General features: G+C 46.7%; 1 protein-coding gene across 4 annotated transcripts in view; it reads right to left on the bottom strand.

Annotated features, from left to right (window-relative positions):
* Nucleotides 1-18,054, bottom strand: part of LOC117356901 (retinol dehydrogenase 7-like) — a 165,573-nt gene that overhangs the window by 132,749 nt on the left and 14,770 nt on the right. For 3 of the 4 annotated variants that reach the window (XM_033936793.1, XM_033936794.1, XM_033936803.1), the window contains exon 3: nucleotides 3,757-4,091. The exons of the other annotated variant lie outside the window; for it this stretch is intronic. In XM_033936793.1, the coding sequence (XP_033792684.1) occupies nucleotides 3,757-4,069 (313 nt within the window). In that variant the 5' untranslated portion in view covers nucleotides 4,070-4,091. The remainder of the gene's footprint in view (nucleotides 1-3,756; nucleotides 4,092-18,054) is intronic. 4 annotated transcript variants of the gene reach the window in all.

The raw sequence follows: 18,054 nt of genomic DNA, 5'->3' as shown, positions 1-18,054 counted from the left end.
TCGCCGCCTACCCCAAAGGAGGAGGAGTATACCTCACCCACCCAGCTTCTACGTAATTTAGAATGTTCCAATTGTGACATGTGAGTCTCCTGGAGATAGGCTACATCAGCACTCATTTTCCGTAAGGAGGCCAGTGCTCTCGATCTCTTTATAGGTGACCGAAGGCCAGCAACGTTAAGAGTAACCACCTTTAAATCAGCCAGTGTCAAAAGGCCAACACTCAGAGAATTGACCATTATAGAAGTTCAACCACCCCAGCGGGACCTCCCAGCTAAGTCCCTGGGTAGAGAAAAGATAGGTGCCACTCCCCCATCTAGGATCAGTCATACCATACATCCACATCCATACAAACAACCACCCTACCCATGCACACCCAGCCATACAACCCCAAAAGCCCCACACACACTCCCCCCCCAACCCAAGACCTTCCTCAGCGGTAGCTCCCTTCCCCAGCCCCGCACCACCCAAAGACACACCTCCCACCCCGCTCGCCAGGGAGCCCCCCCCATCTCCCCTCCACATCCAAAAAGAGAAAAAAAGAACTCAGCAACGATAACACTGTGCCCCACCAAACGGGTGGACATAGAAAGACAAAACTGAGTCACAAGAGTCCTGCAGAATCAGAAAGGTCCTTACTGGGCCCTGGAAGAGAGCACAAAGACTCCAGTCCGGGAATCCCAGTGTCCTGTCAGGAGTACACTCTGGAGTCTTCCCTGTCAGTAGGGAATGCTACAGGTCCTGCAATAGTCAGCCCGGTCCACGTGACCAGTTGTGCCTGGAGAAAACCAGCAGCCTCAAAGTTTGTCCACAAAGCGGCGGGCCTCATCTGCGTCTTGCAAGGTGAATGATTTGCCATCCCTCCAAACTCGCAGCTTAGCAGGAAAAGCGAGGGCGAACTGGATGCCTTTGGAATGCAGCACCGAGCAGAAAGGTGACATCAACTTGCGCTGCGCCGCCACTCTGACAGAGTAATCATTGAAGAGAAGAATCTTCACTCCCTTGTATTCCAGAGGTCCTGCCCTGCGATATGCCTGTAGAATGGACTCCTTCTCACGCCAGTTGACATAGCGGGCAATGGCGGTGCGTGGTCTCCTGTTCTCCGCTTGCTGCATGGACCCAATCTGGTGGGCACGCTCACAAGCGAAGGCCATACCAGACTCTTGCAGCTGCAGCTGTTCTGGCAGCCAGTTGGAGAAAATGTGATACAACTCCGCATCCGCGACCGCCTCTGGAAGCCCCACCAGCCTAAGATTGTTCCGACGGCTCCTGTTCTCCTGCTCGTCCAGCTGTACTTTCAGGGCCTCTGTTTCCTTTTGCAGCGTGATCACTCGGGCATCCAGGCCACTACAGACATCTTCCTGCCCAGAAATCCGCTGCTCCATGTCGGCAATTCGGCGCGCATGAGAATCAAATTTTTCATGCATCTCCTCCATTCCCGATTGTAGCTTATTAAGACGGTCCGCCAGCGCAGCCGACACTGACCGCGTGATCTCCTGCACCCAGTCCCCTGTGGGGACCGTGAAAGTGGCGGTCTCCGTCGCCATCTTGGTCGGGGTCAGGGCCGGCCTTTCTTTAGCTGCCCGAGCCTGTTTCACAGGCATTCCAAGCAGTGGGACCCGATTAAAACGCCGCAGCCGAAGCGGAACGCAAGACTCACTTTTACTCGGCAGGGCAGCCGCTCGGTGGGGAGGAAAGCAGGATATAATCGCCGATTTAGCGGGGGATCTGAGGGAGCTCCGCCAGCACGCGTCCTATCAGGTAGGCTGCATCACGTGACCCCCGATTTTTCCTTTTAAAATGAGTCAGGATAAAGAATGTACATAGTACCTGTTTTTGTTAGAACTGTATCGTTTAAGTGTGTCTCTTGCTCCCATTGGAAGAAGTAAAAGTTAGAGCTTGTTTTCCATAAGTACTGGAGTGGCCTGCTTCATTTCACAGAGAGGGAGACTGTGTGGAGAGTGCTTGCGACGGCTTGCCAGCTTGACGCGGGTCCCGGCTCACAGCCCTATTATAGGAAAAATACTTTGTGTGGCCCTATCTCAGCAGCCAGGTAAAAAGGGGTCTTACTCAAGAACAGTTAGAATTAAGAACGTATCACCTGTCCTATCAGCTCCTTGTATTGAGTAAACTGAAACTAATGGTGACAGGCTTATAATCTTAGGACTGTAGTTCAGAGCTTAGGGCTCAGTAAGACGGACTACTATTGTACCTGGGAACCTCTAGGTGCATGCATATCACTCCAACACTACAGCAGCTTCGTTGGCCGCTGGTGCCTAGCAGGATTTCTTTTAAAGTGCTAATACTTATATACCACTACCAGTGGCATAACGAGGGTAGAAGATGCCCAGGGACATGGCACCCTCGCCCTCTCCCCTGCTCTCTGTTCCTTCCCTGCCCCCCTTGCCATGTGTGTACCTTTCCTTCCCCCGTACTTATTTAACTCTTCGCTGGCACAAGCAACATCTCCAACCTGGGTGTACTGATAGGACCCTGAAGCCATCAGCACAATGCGCGGCAGCGGCAAAGAAAGCAAACAGAATGTTAGGCATGATAAAGAAAGGAATCACGAGTAGATCGAAGAAAGTCATAATGCCGCTTTATAGAGCAATGGTCAGACCACACTTGGCATACTGTGTCCAACATTGGTCTCCCAACCTAAAGAAGGATATAAAACTGCTGGAGAGGATGCAGAGACGAGCAACGAAGCTAATAAGAGGTATGGAGAACTTGGAATATGAGGAACGACTCAAGAAACTGGGACTGTTCTCCCTTGAGAAGAGGAGGCTGCGAGGGGACATGATCGAGACGTTCAAAATACTGAAAGGCATCGATAAAATAGAGCAGGAAAATAAATTATTTACATTGTCCAACGTGACACGGACAAGAGGACATGGTTTGAAGCTAAGGGGGGACAAGTCCAGGACAAATGTCAGGAAGTTCTGCTTCACGCAGCGAGTGGTGGATGCCTGGGATGCTCTTCCAAAGGAGGTTATTAAGGAATCCACTGTGCTAGGATTCAAAGGCAAATTAGATGCACATCTCCTTACGAGAGGCATAGAGGGATATGGGTGACTAAAACTACATCAGGTGTATACCTGACTGGACCTCCGCGTGTGCGGACCGCCGGACTCGATGGACCATGGGTCTGATCCGGAGATGGCAGTTCTTATGTTCTTAACCTGCTGCCTGCATCGGCCTTGGCTGTCCCTCTGATGTCACTTCCTGCTCCTGTTGAATTTTATTGTTGTGTATGTGTAAAGTTGTATCTGGATGTTTTATTGTGATCTGCCTAGTATATAGGTGGTATAGACATAAACAAATCCACTAGATTGCCATGGAGGAGGAGTGAAACCTACAAGCACGTTATTATTAGAAGGAATGTGTACTTAAAATATCCATAAAATTAGAAGGACTTTGTATAAGGATTGGGTGGTTCTACTATGAACCAGTAAAGACTTTGTAGAAGGCCAAGTGATTCTTTACAGTTTAACTATAGGGTCAATATTCTGTGTGAGTTAATTAGGAAGGACTGTGTCTTGCTCAGATATTCAGTGGTGGTTAACTATCCATGCCCCTGAATATCTGGTCAGATTGTCTCGCACTATTCCTGAATATTCAGTGCTGGTATGTTCCAGTATGGAATTTGGATATAAAATGCTAGCAGTGGCTGACACAGGCTGAATATTGCCCAAATTATCTTTAGGATCCATTGCACAGCTGTCACAGTGGGCAGTATAACCAAAAAGTTTAACATACCTCTGTCTCCCACTTGCTGTTTCACCCAACTGGCTGCAGCAGCGACATTCTCACTGTCAGTGACATCCAGGATTATTGTTTGCAGTCTCTGGGATGTGGCTTCCTTCAGCTGCTCAGTCCCTCTCTGTGTCAGACAAGCCGCCAGCACCCGCAGACCCTGTTCATCCAGCTGACGAGCCAACAGGTTTCCAAAGCCCGAGTCACAGCCCGTGATGAACACATATTTATCTGTGAGGTTCTGGAGTATCTGTCTGTACCAGTACCAGCGGAACAGGAAGTAGAAACCCACGAAGGCCAGCAACCAGAACCACATTGTGGTGTTTTGCCTCTCCCTGCTAGAGAAAGCATAAAACCCAGTCATTACAAAATCCAGTTCATCCATCTTACTTTCCTTTAAGGTGGACATATGCTGAATCTATAAGTTTATTGTCCATGACTCCCTTTTTTCTGTTCATGGCTTTGTTTTCAAGACTTTTAGTTCTTCTTGCCTTGTCTCCAAAAGGATACAGTGCAGGTAGAAAAGATTCCAAGAATGGCGATAAATATGATAACAAAAAAGAAGGAATGTTCGGGCTGCTCAACTTGGAGAAAAGATGACTGAGATAGGATATGAGTATGACAAAGTGACGGAGCTGCATGGCATATTTCCGAGGGTACTGAAGGAACTTAGAAAAGTAGAAAAGTTCTGGCAGCTCCAATTGGCTGATCTTTTCAATGCTTCTCTCAGTCAGGAGTGGTCTGAGAGAACTAGAGAAAGGTGGATATAATTCCTCCACAAAAGCAGAAGTAATCGGGGTTGGGACCTACCGGCTGGTAAGTCTGACTTGTGTGGTAAGTAAATCAATGAAAACATTTTAAAAATAGAGAACAGTAAAGTTTCTGGAATCTAATGGATCGCTGGACCTGAGGCAGTATGGTTTCACTAGAGGCAGGACTTGTTAGGAAAATCGAATTAATTTCTTTAACAGGGTGATCATAGAGCTGAATCAAGGGAGATTGCTAGATGTGGTGTATTTAGATTTTAGCAAAGCCTTTGACATGGTTCCACATAGACTAATAGATAAATTGAGTTGGGCCCTAAAGTGACCAACTCAGAAACTAGTTGAATGAAATGCAACAGAATGATAGTAGTAATGGAGCTCATTCTGAGGAAAAAGATGTTACCACTGGTATGCAGCCATGTTTGGTTCTTGGGTTGTTGATGTTAACATTTTTGTAAGAGATATTACAGAAGGGCTGTCTGGTAAGGTTTGCCTCTTTGCAAATGGCAATTACATTCTGTAATAGGTTGTGATGTGGATGATTCAATGGACCTCCAAGAAAACAAAACTGAGTCAGTTTTATCTTCTGGGAGGTCCATTGTGTCATCCCTAGTTTCTATGATTCTTATGTCAGCATAGGGGTGATCTTTTCCTTGTTGCATTTTATGCATATGATGCATATGATAACATGAGGAGCCTAGTGAAATTTGAAGAATGGTCCAGAATCTGCAGGCTATTGACCATTGCAATCTTTCCACCACTGTCTCCCCCCTCCTCTCAAACATTATGCTCTGTAAGTCTGTCAGTGAGGCAGACTCTTCCTATAATACCATTTTTTCCTCTGCTCTTGATACCTTCACTCCTCCCATTTCACATTCTGTAAGGCATGCCAAACCCCAGCCCTGGCTGACCTCTACTATCCGCTACTTACGTTCCTGTGCCCGATTTATGGAACGTCTTTGGCTGAAATCTTAATGTTGACTATGTGCATTTCAGATTCCTGCTGACTTCTTTGCAGTCTGCCCTTTCACTTGCAAAACAAGACAACTATACCCATTTGACTAATTCTCTTGGCTCTAACCCTCGCCGACTCTTTGCCACACTCAACTCTCTACTCAAAGTGCCCTTACTTCCAACTCCTCCTTTGCTTTCTTCCCAGACTATGGCTGAGTACTTCCATGACAAGTTTCACAAGATTAACCTCAAGTTCTCAACAAAATCACTTCCACCTCTCCCTCCTCCAGTCCACTCTTCCAACTCTCCATTAACCCCTGCCACCTTTTCTTCCTTCTCTGAAATCACTGAAGAGGAAATTACACATTTTCTTTCCTCCTCCAAACTCACTACTTGTTCGTCTGCTCCCATTATCATCAATTTACTTATCACCATCTCTCCTACTGTCATCCCCTCTATCTGCCATATTCTCAGCCTATCAATCTCCACTGTAATTGTGTCTGATGCCTTCAAACATGCCGTAGTTACATTGCTCCTCAAAAATTCCTCACTAGAACCTACCTGCCCTTCCAATTATCACCCTGTCTCCTTCCGCCCCTTCTTATCCAAGCTACTTGAATGTGCTTTTCACCGCCGTTGTCTTAAACTTCTTTCTTCTTGAGCTATCCTCAACCCACTTCAATCAGGCTTTTTCCCTCTTCATTCTATGGAAACTGCCCTTGCTAAAGTCTCGAATGATCTGTTTCTGGCCAAATCCAAAGGTCTTTACTCCATCATCATTCTCCTTGATCTATTTGTGGCTTTTGACACTGTAGATCACCATCTATTCATTGATACGCTGTCCTCACTTGAGTTTCAGGGCTCTGTTATCTCATAGTGTTCTTATCTATGCCATTGCACTTTTAACATATGCTTTGATGGATCGTTCTCCACCGCCATCCTGCTATCAGTTGGTGTACCTCAGGACTCTGTCCTGGGACCTCTTCTTTTCTGCAAATATACTTCTTCTCTTGGTGTTCTAATCTCCTCCCATGGCTTTCAGTATCACCTCTATGCTGATGATTTACAGATCTACATCTCTAAACCTGATATTTCTGCAGGAATCCAGGTCCAAGTCTCAGCCTGCCTGTCTGACATTGCTACCTGGATGGAGAGATTGAGAGAAGGGGATAGATGATGGAAGTGGAGAGAAGGGGGAGAGAGAAGAGGATAGATGATGGAAGTGGGGGAAAGAGAGAGAAGGGGCAGATGATGGAAGTAGGGAGAAGGGGCAGATGATGGAAGTGGGGCGAGAGAAGAGGGCAGATGATGAAAGGAGGGGGGAAAGAGAGAGAAGGGCCAGATGATGGAAGTGGAGAGAAGGGGGAGAGAGAAGAGGGCAGATGATGGAAGTGGAGAGAGGGGGGAGAGAGAAGAGGGCAGATGATGGAAGTGGGGGGGGGAAGAGATAGAAGGGGCAGATGATGGAAGGAGGGGAGGAAGAGAGAGAGAAGGGGGCAGATGATGGAAGTGGAGAGAAAAGGGCAGATGATGGAAGGGGGGAAAGAGAGAGAAGGGGCAGATGATGGAAGTGGGGAGAGAAAAGAGGGCAGATGATGGAAGTGGGGGAAAGAGAGAAGGGGCAGATGATGGAAGTGGAGAGAAGGGAGAGAGAGAAGAGGGCAGAGGATGGAAGAAGGGGATAATTAAAAGGAGGGCACATGATGTGGGAAAAGGATTGAGTTAGGGAAATACTGGAGGGGGGTGAGGGAAAGAGGTGGCGAGCTGTAGGTAGACAGTAAAAAAGGAAATTGATGAGAGGATAGTAAGAACGTAATCTAGATGGATGCAGAAAATAAATTATAAAGGAAAATGAGGGAAGAAAGGGATTGCAGAAGAGAGGTGTGGGAGAGGGAAGGAGAGGAGAGAGATGCCTGACCAATGGGGGTGAAAGGAGAGATGGAAGGGGGAGGCATACAGTTTCTGGAAGGGGCATAGAAGGAGAGAAGATGCCATATAGGGGCAGAGAGATGGCAGACAGTGGATGAAAGGAAGAGAGTAACAAGAAGATGAAGAAAGCAGAAACCAGAGAAGACAAAGGTAGAACAAAAATTTTCTATTTATTTGTTGCTTTAGGAGACATGTGTCACTGTTTCTGTGGTGTTGCATTGTATGCAGAGTCCAGCTTCTTGCTGGTTCAATTTAACCTTTGTCTATGTATTTCTATTTTATCCCCCTTTTTACAAAACTGTGGAGCGTTTTTTAGCGCCAGCCGTGGTAGTAGCAGCTCTGATGCTCAGAATTCTATGAGTGTCAGAGCTGTTACCACTGTGGCTAAAATCCACACTACAGTTTTGTAAAAGAGGGAGGGGTTAGTTTGTGATGACATATTCCATACTAGGCGAAGGTATTTTCTGTGTTCTGTGTGTTCGAAAGACATGGTTTTCTGTTAAGGTGTAGGATTGATCTGTACTAATCTGGCTTGTTTAGTTTTACAATGGGTATATTGATGTTGCACTGCTCACTGCATAAGTAAGATGCTGCCTTTTCCTAGGTACTCATGTGTGATGTATGGCTTGTTACTAAAAATCATGTTTTTCGTACAGATGGGGGGGGTGTGTGTGCCAAATGATGGGCCCCGGGTGTCACATATGCTAGGTACTCCACTGCCTTTGGATATGACTCTGGTGAGACCTCATTAGAATACTGGAGCCTACACGTGCAATCAGATGGCTGGTGAACACGTTGAAAACAACCATGGGGATGATGCTGGAGGGCCTTTCCGGACTAGTACAAAACCAATTTCTTTTGGTTTAGTTTGGTTTAAATTCTTTATTGATTTTATAAAGCATATAAAATGTGCAATATTTAAACAATCAAAATTTCAATAAACAGCACTTATATACTTGCATTACACATGAATCAATTAACCATATTCTCCCTCCCACCCCCATCCTGGATGTGTGTGTATAATTAAATTAAATTCATTCTGGCAGGTAAATTATTAAGAACATAAGAACTTAACATAAGCAGTGCCTCCGCTGGGTCAGACCACAGGTCCATCTTGCCCAGCAGTCCGCTCCCGCGGCGGCCCGAACAGGTCATGGCCTGTCTGAGTCACCAGAAGGGGCCCCCTTGCCACCTTGGTTTCCCATTGAGTCTTATCTTCCCATCGAAGTCCTAACCCTCCGGTCTTGCACATGCACGACCTGGTTGGATTTCTATACTTATTACTTGGTTTGCTTTCTATACCTGTGTTACATCCCAGCACCTTTCTCAGTATCCCACGATCCCCCTATCCCTCAGGAATCCGTCCAATCCCTGTTTGAATCCCTGTACCGTACTCTGCCTGATCACTTCCTCCGGTAGCGCATTCCAAGTGTCCACGACCCTTTGGGTGAAGAAAAACTTCCTTGCATTTGTTCTGAACCTATCTCCCTTCAGTTTCTCCGAATGCCCCCTCGTGCCTGTTGACCCCTTCAGCCTGAAGAATCTGTCCCTATCCACCCTCTCTATGCCCCTCATGATCTTGAAGGTCTCTATCATATCTCCCCTGAGCCTCCTTTTTTCCAGAGAGAAGAGCCCCAGCCTATCCAACCTCTCGGCGTATGGGCAGTGTTCCAGCCCTCTTACCAGTTTCGTTGCTCTCCTTTGGACTCTCTCAAGCACTGCCATGTCCTTCTTGAGGTACGGCGACCAATATTGAACGCAGTATTCCAGATGTGGACGCACCATAGCTCGATACAATGGCATGATGACTTCCTGCGTCCTGGTTGTTATGCCCCTCTTTATGATGCCCAGCATCCTGTTGGCTTTTTTCGAGGCTGCTGCGCACTGTGCAGATGGCTTCAGTGATGCATCCTCCAGCACACCCAAGTCTCTCTCAAGACTGCTGTCTCCCAATTTGTATTTGAACAATGGGTTCTTTTTCCCTATATGCATGACCTTGCATTTTTCCACGTTAAAGCGCATTTGCCATTTGTTTGCCCAGTCTTCCAGCTTGTCCAGGTCCCTTTGCAGGTCCTCACACTCCTCCCTAGACCTAACTCTGCCGCACAGTTTGGTATCGTCTGCAAATTTTATAACCTTGCACTTTGCCTCTTTTTCCAGGTCATTGATAAATATGTTGAAGAGTAACGGCCCTAGCACCGATCCCTGTGGCACACCGCTTGTGACTCCCCGCCAGTCAGAGTATTGTCCCTTTACTCCGACCCTCTGCAGTCTACCCGACAACCAGTGCTCGATCCATCTGTGCACATCCCCTCCCACCCCGTGGTTCCACAGTTTCCTAAGCAGCCTTTCATGTGGCACCTTGTTGAAAGCCTTTTGAAAATCAAGGTAAATGATGTCTATAGGTTCCCCATTGTCCACCCGACTGCTTATTCCCTCAAAGAAGTACAGAAGGTTCGTTAAGCATGACCTTCCCTTACAGAATCCATGCTGGCTTGTTCTCAGTAGGCCATATCTCTCGATATGCTCGCAAATACCATCCTTGATCATAGCTTCCACCATCTTCCCTATAATTGAAGTCAGGCTCACCGGCCTGTAGTTTCCGGGGTCACCCCTCGATCCCTTCTTGAAGATAGGTGTGACATTCGCCAATTTCCAGTCCTCTGGTACCTCTCCAGTTTTCAAGGATAGGTTGCAAACATGCTGGATTGTGCCCGCTATTTCTTGTCTTAGTTCTTTCAGAACCCTTGGGTGGATCCCGTCCGGGCCCGGCGATTTGCCACATTTTAACCTGTCTATCTGCTTGAGGACATCCTCCTTACTTACCTCTATGTGTTCTAATTTTTCAGCCTGTTCCCCACTCATGAGCTCCTAATCTTTAAGATATTTAACAAATGTATCCAATGGACTCCAAATTTCATTAAAATGTTTGGTCTTTCCTGATTGCTCTGCTAACATTCTTTCATATCGGTAATATAAACAGAGCCACCAAAAAGTGAAATTTAGACAATCCCAGTTTTTCCAATTTCTAGTAATTAATTGTATGGCCACACCTGGCATAATAATAATAAGTCTATCTTTATTACTATCAATTGGACTTTTAGGTATCAACGATGTCCCAAATAGAATCACCCCATAAGACAACCAATTTCTTTTTAGATCTACAATTCATCAAGTTGCTAGGACTCGAACACAAGTCGATGGCAACTAACAATAAAAACACCTCAAAAAGAAATAAACAGGATGGAGGCGGTCCAAAGCGTATCTACTAAAATGATCAGTGGTATTCAGCATAAAAAGCCCACAATGGACAATCCATCATGGATTTTAACCGTAATCAGATATTTTATCTATTTATTTATAAAATGCATAGGCCTCTCTATCTTATAGTTCTAAGCAAGTTTCAAGTTTATTTAAAATTTGATAAATCACTTATCAGATATCTAAGCAGTGTACATAATAAAAATGATATTAAACAAATTATTCACACAAGCGGAAAAGGGGAAGAAATACAAAATTTGATAGGACAGAAATACAAAAAAGGAATGAACAATAGGGGGAACAATTACTTCTGATTAGTAGTAATCATATCTGAATGAAAAGGACTTGGTAGTCTTTATCAGGATGATTAGGAGTTAAGTCAATATTCAGAAATAAAATGCATCTATAATAATAAAACCCTAGAGCGCGCATGCGCTGTTGAAACTTCATAATTCCTGGCGCCGTGAGGTGTGCTTCTGTGATAGTATTCTACTTGGCGCTTGCAGTGGCTGGAGGCATGTGCGGTGGCTGAAGGCGCGCGACTGTGCATCTGTTTAAACGGCGGTCGGCTTCAGGCGCGTGCGACTGTGTTTGGCGGTTTGTCGGACCGGCAGGAGAGTGGCGGTTGCAGTGGCAGTTTGACAACGGCAGCGCCGGCAGTTTCTCTCCTGTTAGTAGGGGCTGGAGAGTGTCGGTTCCGGTGCTGCTTTTCTTAGAACAGGGGTGTCCAATGTCGGTCCTCGAGGGCCGCAGTCCAGTCAGATTTTCAGGATTTCCCCAATGAATATACATGAGGTCTATTTGCATGCACTGCTTTCATTGTATGCTAATAGATCTCATGCATATTCATTGGGGAAATCCTGAAAACCCGACTGGATTGCGGCCCTCGAGGACCGACATTGGACACCCCTGTCTTAGAAGAACGGCAGGAGGGTGTGCAGCGGCTGTTATAAGGTAAAAAATAACTATGCTGATAAAAAAAAAAACTACTACTGCTCAGGGAAGTGGAGGGGGAGAGAGAAAGGGGGCTGCTTTGGAGGGAGGGGTGTGCTTGGAGGCAGACAGACAGAAGGGGGCCAGAAGAGACAGAGAAATACAGGCAGGGAGCCAAGGAGAGAGACAGACAGAAAGAAAAACAGGGGGCCAGGCAGAGAGACAGACAGAAAGAAAAACAGGGAGCCAGGGAGAGAGAAAGGGGGCCAGGCAGAGAGGCAGACAGAAATAAAGACAGGGAGCCAGGCAGAAATACAGAGAGACAGACAAACAAAAACTGGGGGCCAGGGAGAGAGACAGGGGGCCAGGCAGAGAGACAGACAGAAAGAAAGACAGCCATCCACACAGCGGCGAAGGAAAGAGAGAGAAAGAAAGAAAGAATGACAGACAGACAGTGGGCCAGAAAGACAGACAGATAGCCAGAAGCCTAGGACAGAGAGAGAAAGAAAAAAAAACCAGACAGATAGACAGCGGCCAAGGAGACAGAGAGAAAGAAAGAATGACAGACAGACAGAGGGCCAGGGAGAAAGACAGACAGAAAGTCAAACAAACAAGGAGCCAGGGAGACAGACAGAAAAGGAGAAAGACAGACAGAAGGAAAGACAAACAGACAAGGGGCTAGAGAGACAGATAGAAAGAAAGACAGACAGCCATCCAGACAGTGGCCAAGGAGAGAGAGAGAATGAAACAATGACAGACAGACAGGGTGCCAGAAAGACAGACAGACAGAAAAACAACCAGCCAGCAGCCAACGAGAGAGAGAGAGAGAAAAAAAGAAAAAAAAATACAGAGAGACAGACAGCGGCCAAGGAGAGAGAGAGAAAGAAAAAAAGACATACAGGCGGCCAAGGAGAGAGAGAAAAAGAAAAAAAGACATACAGACGGCCAGCAGCCAAGGAGAAAGAGAGAAAGAATGATATACAGACAGGGGGACAGAGAGACAGACAGAAAGGAAGAGAGACAGACAGAAATAAAGACAGACAGACAGCCAGAAGCCAAGAAAAGAAAGAGAGAAACAAAAAAAGACAGACAGTGGGCAAGGGAGAGAGACAGAAAGAAAAGGGCCAGGAAGAGAGAAAGAAAGACATACATCAACTATAATAAAAGGGTAAGCGTGCAGGCACTGTTGAAAGATCGTGATTCCTGGTGGCATGAGGTGTGCTTCTGTGCCAGTCCTCATGGCGCTTGCGCTAGCTAGAGGCACGTGAGTGTGCAGAACACGCCAGCGACTCCTCCCTCCCGCTGCCGCTCCTCTTCAAAGTGGCCTGCTGAGGTTCGCCAGCCGCTGTAGCGAACCTCGCAGGCTGCTCTCCACCTTCCTGACATGGTGCTGAAGAAGGAGCCGGGGTTGCCGCTGCTGCCACACTTGCAGTCTTCCTGCAGCCCCGCCCACCGCCATTAAGCAGGAGAACCTGCTCGACGATCTGGGCCGAGAGGTGAACGATGCAGCTGGTCCTAGACCGACACCAGCTCCAGTTGGAGGGATGGAAGGAGGGTAAGAATGGGAGGGGGGTGGAAACGGAAGGGGGCCACGGGGCAGGCAGGCATTGCACAACAGGGGACCAGGGGGAGAGGGAAAGGGGGCTGCTTTGGGGGGGAGGGGGGCAGACAGCAATCATCAGAGGGGAACAGAAGGAGGCCACGGAGCACGCAGGCATGGCACAACAGGGGGAGAGGGAAAGGGGGCTGCTGTGGGGGGAGGGGTGTGCTTGGGGCAGACAGCAATCATCGGGGGGGGAACAGAAGAGGGACCACGGAGCACGCAGGCATGGCACAACAGGGGGAGAGGGAAAGGGGGCTGCTGGGGGGAGGGGTGTGCTGGGGGGCAGAAAACAATCATGCTTTGCTCTGGGAGGGGGGGAAGACAGAAGGGGGCCATGGAGAGACAGGCAGGCATGGCGCAACAGAGAAATACAGATAGGCAGGGGGCCATGGAGAGACACAGACAGAATGAATGACAAACAGACAGACAGCATCCAAGGAGAGAGAGACAAAGAAAAAACCCCAGACAGACAAACATCTGCTCTAGCACCCGTTAATGTAACGGGCTTAAAGCCTAGTCTTTAAGTAAAAATGTTTTTAAGTTTGATTTAAAACAATACGATGGCCTCCTGGCCACTCAAGCAGCTAAACTAGATAACCAAATCTCCAGTCTACTGATAACGACACCAGACTACAAGACGTTCAGAAAAGAAATAAAAACTATACTCTTCAAGAAATTCCTGAAACAGCCCTAACTTCAAACTTACCGTACTTCCCCCCTCCCTCTTCCCGCCACACAGAAACTACATAACCTACTCTTTACCTCTCTAGAAAGAACAAATGTTCTTCCATTGTAACCCTCCATTTTTTTATCCCTTTTGTAACCCGCCTTGAACCGCAAGGTAATGGCGGAATAGAAATCTCTAATGTAATGTAAAGAGGATTCTTCCTGAAGGTATGTAGGCATTGCATTCCATAATGATGGAGCAGTTACAGAAAATATTGATTTACATGTCGTATCAATACTATATGGCATAGTGATGGAGCAACTAAAAGATTTCAATTGATTGACCTTAGTAATATTAATGGAATGTAAGGGATGATTAATCTTTCAAGAAATCCGGGATAGTTAGTCATTCTGGATTAAAGGTTAATAGCAAAATACAGAAGTAAACCTACATGTGATAGAGGTGGACAGTGTGTTCCAGAGAAGGGTTGCACAGACGGACAGACAGACCACACTCTAGGCATTCAAGAAAAACTCTTTAATTAAACAGTAGTGCGGAGCCTGTTTCTTCATAGTCTTCTATAAGTTTGTGTTCTTCAAAGAAACTAAGTAGGCTTTGCCCCAGTCTTTTCCCAAACACAAGTCCCAATCTCCATAGGGCTTGACATGCCCCAGTCTTTATTTTAGGTGCAGGAAACAGCTAGGCAGCATTTGGTCCCAGGTCTTAGCAGGCACTGAACAAAGGCAGGTTTTTTAAAGGCAGGGTTTTTCAATGCAGTAGAGTCATACCTCCTACAAATTTTGTCCATGCCAAATCCTTCCAACCAGTTTCTCCAGCTCCTATGTTCCCTCTGCATACCTCCTCTCCTCCTGGGTCTGGCTCGGCCTTTTAAGTTCCCCTGAGTCACTTCCTGGTTTCCTACTTTTCTCCCTCCCCCTCCCTGGGAGAAACCCTTTCTCAGTGCTGCTGTAGTTGTGAGACAAATTAGTAATACAAAAAATATCAGTGTCAAGTTCAATGTAGGGAACTTCTAACATAGTCAGATTTTATCTACTTAGAAATAAAAGACCTCAAAATCCAGCAGGATAACGCTCTCTGAACACAAAAGCTTAGGGAAAGAGAGCCTCAGGCTATCACTGGTCCTGTTCCGGTAAAAATAAACCAGCGGAGAGAAAACCCACAATGGGGGGGAAAACTTTTCAGCTAGAAAAACCGGGCTTAAACAAAAGGCTTAAAAACGCTAAGAAGCCCCTACATTAAAGCATGGAATTATCAGGAGATAAGTTGTCTGAAAAACATCAAGGGTAGGCAAAATTTCCCAATAGCGTCTTAACATCCAACTGCCACTTAACTTTACAGCAGGATTTTCAATGTCTATCAAGTGCAGTATGCCGAATCTAGGCCTCTATCCAGCTGGCAATTTTAAAGACGCTGTTAGCTGCCAAAACCCCCGATTTACTTTAGTTCTTCAACAAGAGAGTCCTTGTTTTGCCATTAGGTTGCTGCGTCAGGAAGAGCTAACCTCTCTGGTAATTACTGCACTCTGGGTACGTTAGAAGTTCCCTACATTGAACTTGACACTGATGTTTTCTTTGTATTACCAGTTTGTACCACTGTCTATTGCTCTCGTCTGTATATGTGAGACAAATTAGCCAGGAGGAGGCGTGCTGGGTTTTCCTGAGGTTTATTCTGAGTCTAAGCAGCAGTGTCACGCAGGGGAAGTGGCAGGGTTTCATACACTCTATCAAATACCCTCCCCCTCAGCTCAGACATGTCTGGGTGAGTGTCTGCTCCCTGAGTCTCCAATGCTCGAGACAAAAAACCTGCCTTTATATGTTCTCAGCCTGGCCGATGTCTTATGTCAAAGTTAAAGGCTTGTAGCCGTAGAAACCACCTCATTATCCTGGCATTGGAGTCTTTATGGTGGACTAGCCATTGAAAAGGTACATGGTCGGTGACCAACAGGAAATGCCTTCTCAGGAGATAGTATTGTAATGTTTCTAAGGCCCATTTAACGGCCAAGGCTTCTTTCTCAATAGTGGCATAGTTCTTCTCCCTCGGAAAGAGTTTTTGGCTGATGAAAGCGACTGGATGCTCTTCCCCATTTATTTCTTGCGAGAGAACTGCCCCTATGCCAACTTCAGAGGCATCCGTTTGCACTACAAAGGGCCATTTAAAGTCAGGGTTCTGAGCAAATATCCACCTTAAGAACATAAGAATTGGCGCTGCTGGGTCAGACCAGTGGTCCATTGTGCCCAGCAGTCCGCTCACGCGGCGGCCCTCAGGTCAAAGACCAGTGCTCTAAATGAATCCAGCCTCCCCTGCGTACATTCCAGTTTAGCAGGAACTTGTCTAACTTTGTCTTGAATCCCTGGAGGGTGTTTTCCCCTATAACAGATTCTGGAAGAGCATTCCAGTTTTCTACCACTCTCTTGGTTAAGAACTTCCTTACGTTTGTACGGAATCTATCCCCTTTCAACTTTAGAGAGTGCCCTCCTCATTCTCCCTACCTTGGAGAGGGTGAACAATTTGTCTTTATCTGCTAAGTCTATTCCCTTCAGTATTTTGAATGTTTCGATCATGTCCCCTCTCAGTCTCCTCATTTCAAGGGAGAAGAGGCCCAGTTTCTCCCTAGATTCACTAACCTTCCTTTCCATATCCGATCATGGGTGATTGCAGGCAGGCTGATGAATTCACTAAAGGCAAGCATGCAAATGGGGGTGATTGGAGGAACACCCCCCACTGACCAAACAGATCGTTAGTAAGCGATCCTGAAGCATTCGCTTATGGAGCTGCGAGCTGCTTTTTTTTACTACTTCGCAAGCCCGTAGTTTTAACCCGCTTTAAACCCATGGGTTAAAACCACGGGCTTGCACTGGGAGGGAAGGGCAGGAGAGTCGGGGCGGCAAGACAAGATTCATAGCACAGAGCAGCAAGAGGAGAGTCGGGGCTGAAAGAGGGCAGAAGAAGTCGGGACTGAAAAAGGGCAGGAGAAGTTGGGGCTTAAACGCAGGAAAAGTTGGGGCTGGAAAAGGGCAGGAAAATTTGGAGCTGGAAAAGGCAGGAGAAGTCAGCAGAGAGCAGGAAAGGTTGTGAGCGACTGGTTCCCACCAGTTGCTTCTTTTTGGATTGGCCAGCTCAGTTGATGTTCCTGGAGAAGTTTAGTGAATCGCGTCCCTTCTTACCTTGCATGCCGTTTAACCTAATTTGCATGCGTGGATTGGAATCAGATTGGCCACAAGGTTAGTAATCAGGTCGGGGTCGCAAAGGAGTTGCAAACTGATCGGTTTGCTTAGTGAATCTAGCCCTAAGTATCTGGAATGCTGTTTCTAGTTCAGGGGTCCACTGGATGGCATCAGGAGTTCTTTTCTGTAGCAACCTGGTCAGGGGTTCGGCCTTTTCCGCAAAGTCGGGTATAAATCTCCGGTAGTACCCGACTTAGAATAAAAAGGCACAGATCTGTTTCTTTGTTTGAGGTCTTGGAGTATGGTTGATGGCATCCACTTTTTTCAGTTGGGGGTTGACCTGGCCTCTGCCCACTACATATTCTAAGTATTGGACTTCTTGGCCTCCTAGGAAACACTATTTGGGGTTGGCGGCTAGACCAGCTTTCCTTAAGCTGTGCAGCACAGCTTCAACTTGAATCAAGTGCGACCTCCAGTTGTCACTATGGATGACAATGTCATCAAGGTAGGCTGCTGCGTATCTTTGATGGGCTTTCAAGAGATAATTTACCAAGCATTGAAATGTATTTAGGGCCCCATGAAGGCCGAAAGGGAGGACCATAAATTGGAACAGGCCCTGAGGGATAGAAAAGGCAGTCTTCTCTTTGGCATCGGGTGAAAGGGGTACCTGCCAGTATCCCTTAGTTAGATCCAATGTGGAAATGAACTGAGCCTTTCCTAGTCATTCGATCAGTTCATCTACCATAAGCATAGGGTATCACATTTGGAAATTGCATTTACCCTTTAGCAGTCAATGCAGAATCTTATACTGCCGCCAGGCTTAGGTACCAGCAATATTGGAGAGGACCAATTACTTGTAGACCCTTCAATAACCCCCAGTTGTAACACCTCTGCAACCTCCTTCGCCACTGCCTGTTGTCGTGACTCGGGGATCCGGTAGAGATGTTGTCATATTACCACAGAAAACAAAAAAAAACTCTGTGGAGTGACGATGTTCCTAAATGG

This window comes from Geotrypetes seraphini, chromosome 3 (genome assembly GCF_902459505.1).
Source record: "Geotrypetes seraphini chromosome 3, aGeoSer1.1, whole genome shotgun sequence".
In the NCBI taxonomy this organism is placed as follows: Eukaryota; Metazoa; Chordata; class Amphibia; order Gymnophiona; family Dermophiidae; genus Geotrypetes; species Geotrypetes seraphini.
This window is presented reverse-complemented; position numbering and strand designations above follow the sequence as displayed.